General features: G+C 21.0%; 1 protein-coding gene across 1 annotated transcript; it reads right to left on the bottom strand.

Moving 5' to 3' along the window:
• Positions 1-263: 263 nt before the first annotated feature.
• NAEGRDRAFT_82389 (glutathione S-transferase) lies at positions 264-1,060 on the bottom strand. Its single transcript, XM_002667902.1, has one exon. It carries the CDS (start codon positions 991-993, stop codon positions 310-312), a length of 684 nt encoding a protein of 227 aa, XP_002667948.1. The 5' UTR covers positions 994-1,060; the 3' UTR covers positions 264-309.

Genomic DNA, 1,060 nt, shown 5'->3' on the forward strand with positions numbered 1-1,060 from the left:
ATATGGTATTTGTTATGAAAAAAAAAGTCAATTAATTTATCTAATTGATACATTTGCAAAGGCAGTTTATGTATTTAGAAAACATGATATGGGTCTAGTACATAAATGGGAATTGACTCAGTATTTATCTTCCAAAACATTATATGGCATTTCATTGAATCCAAGGAAGGGAGAATTATTTTTACCTGTTTCTGACCATTCAGTTATAATTATGGAGTAAACATTGATTTAATATTAGATTGGAATAAATTATTATTATTATTATTATTAAACAATTAACAATTATTTTTTATTATTATTATTATTAAATTAATAATATGGTTCTGAATCTCTTTCAGATTTAACAATTTCATTAACAATTTTTCTATTAAAAATTCTTTCTAAATATTTACCTAAAAATGGTAAATCTCTAGCCTTTAAATTCATATTTCTAGTCCAAGTAGCAACAACAAATAAATAAATATCAATAATACTATATTCATTATTACCTAAAATATATTCTCTACCATCTTTTAATTCATTTTCAAATATTTTAAATTTTTCAAACATTCTTTCTTCTGTTTCCTTTTTAAGTAATTCTTCTTGTTCAATAGATTTAACATAACGATGTGAATAATAATAATGATATGAATCATTTTGTAATGAATTACAAATTAAAGACATCCATTGATGAAATTTTGCTCTTTTTTGTAAATTATTTCTATTTGGTTCTAATTTTCCATTTATAAATAATTCACTTAAAAAGTAACAAATAGCTAATGTTTCATATATTACTATAATAGTAGGTTCATTATTATTATCATTTATATTATTATTATTATTATTAATATATTCAATTACTAAAGTAGGTACAATTCCTTGTGGATTTAATTTTAAATATTTTTCAGATTTTAAATCCTTGACATCTCTTGATAAATTAATAATTTCAACTTGATGAATATTTTGAGTATTTGTATTATTTAATAATTCACCTAAAATAATACGTGGTATCATACCAGCTGTTGATGGTATACTATATATAGTAAATTTTAATGGTTGATTAATATCAATGGAAGAGTGG

The sequence above is a fragment of the Naegleria gruberi genome (assembly GCF_000004985.1).
Source record: "Naegleria gruberi genomic scaffold NAEGRscaffold_1570, whole genome shotgun sequence".
In the NCBI taxonomy this organism is placed as follows: Eukaryota; Heterolobosea; class Eutetramitea; order Acrasida; family Naegleriidae; genus Naegleria; species Naegleria gruberi.

What these genes read in the sequence shown, in the direction of transcription:
- NAEGRDRAFT_82389 (XM_002667902.1), bottom strand. Translation starts at nt 993, where the DNA reads ATGATACCACGTATTATTTTAGGTGAATTATTAAATAATACAAATACT.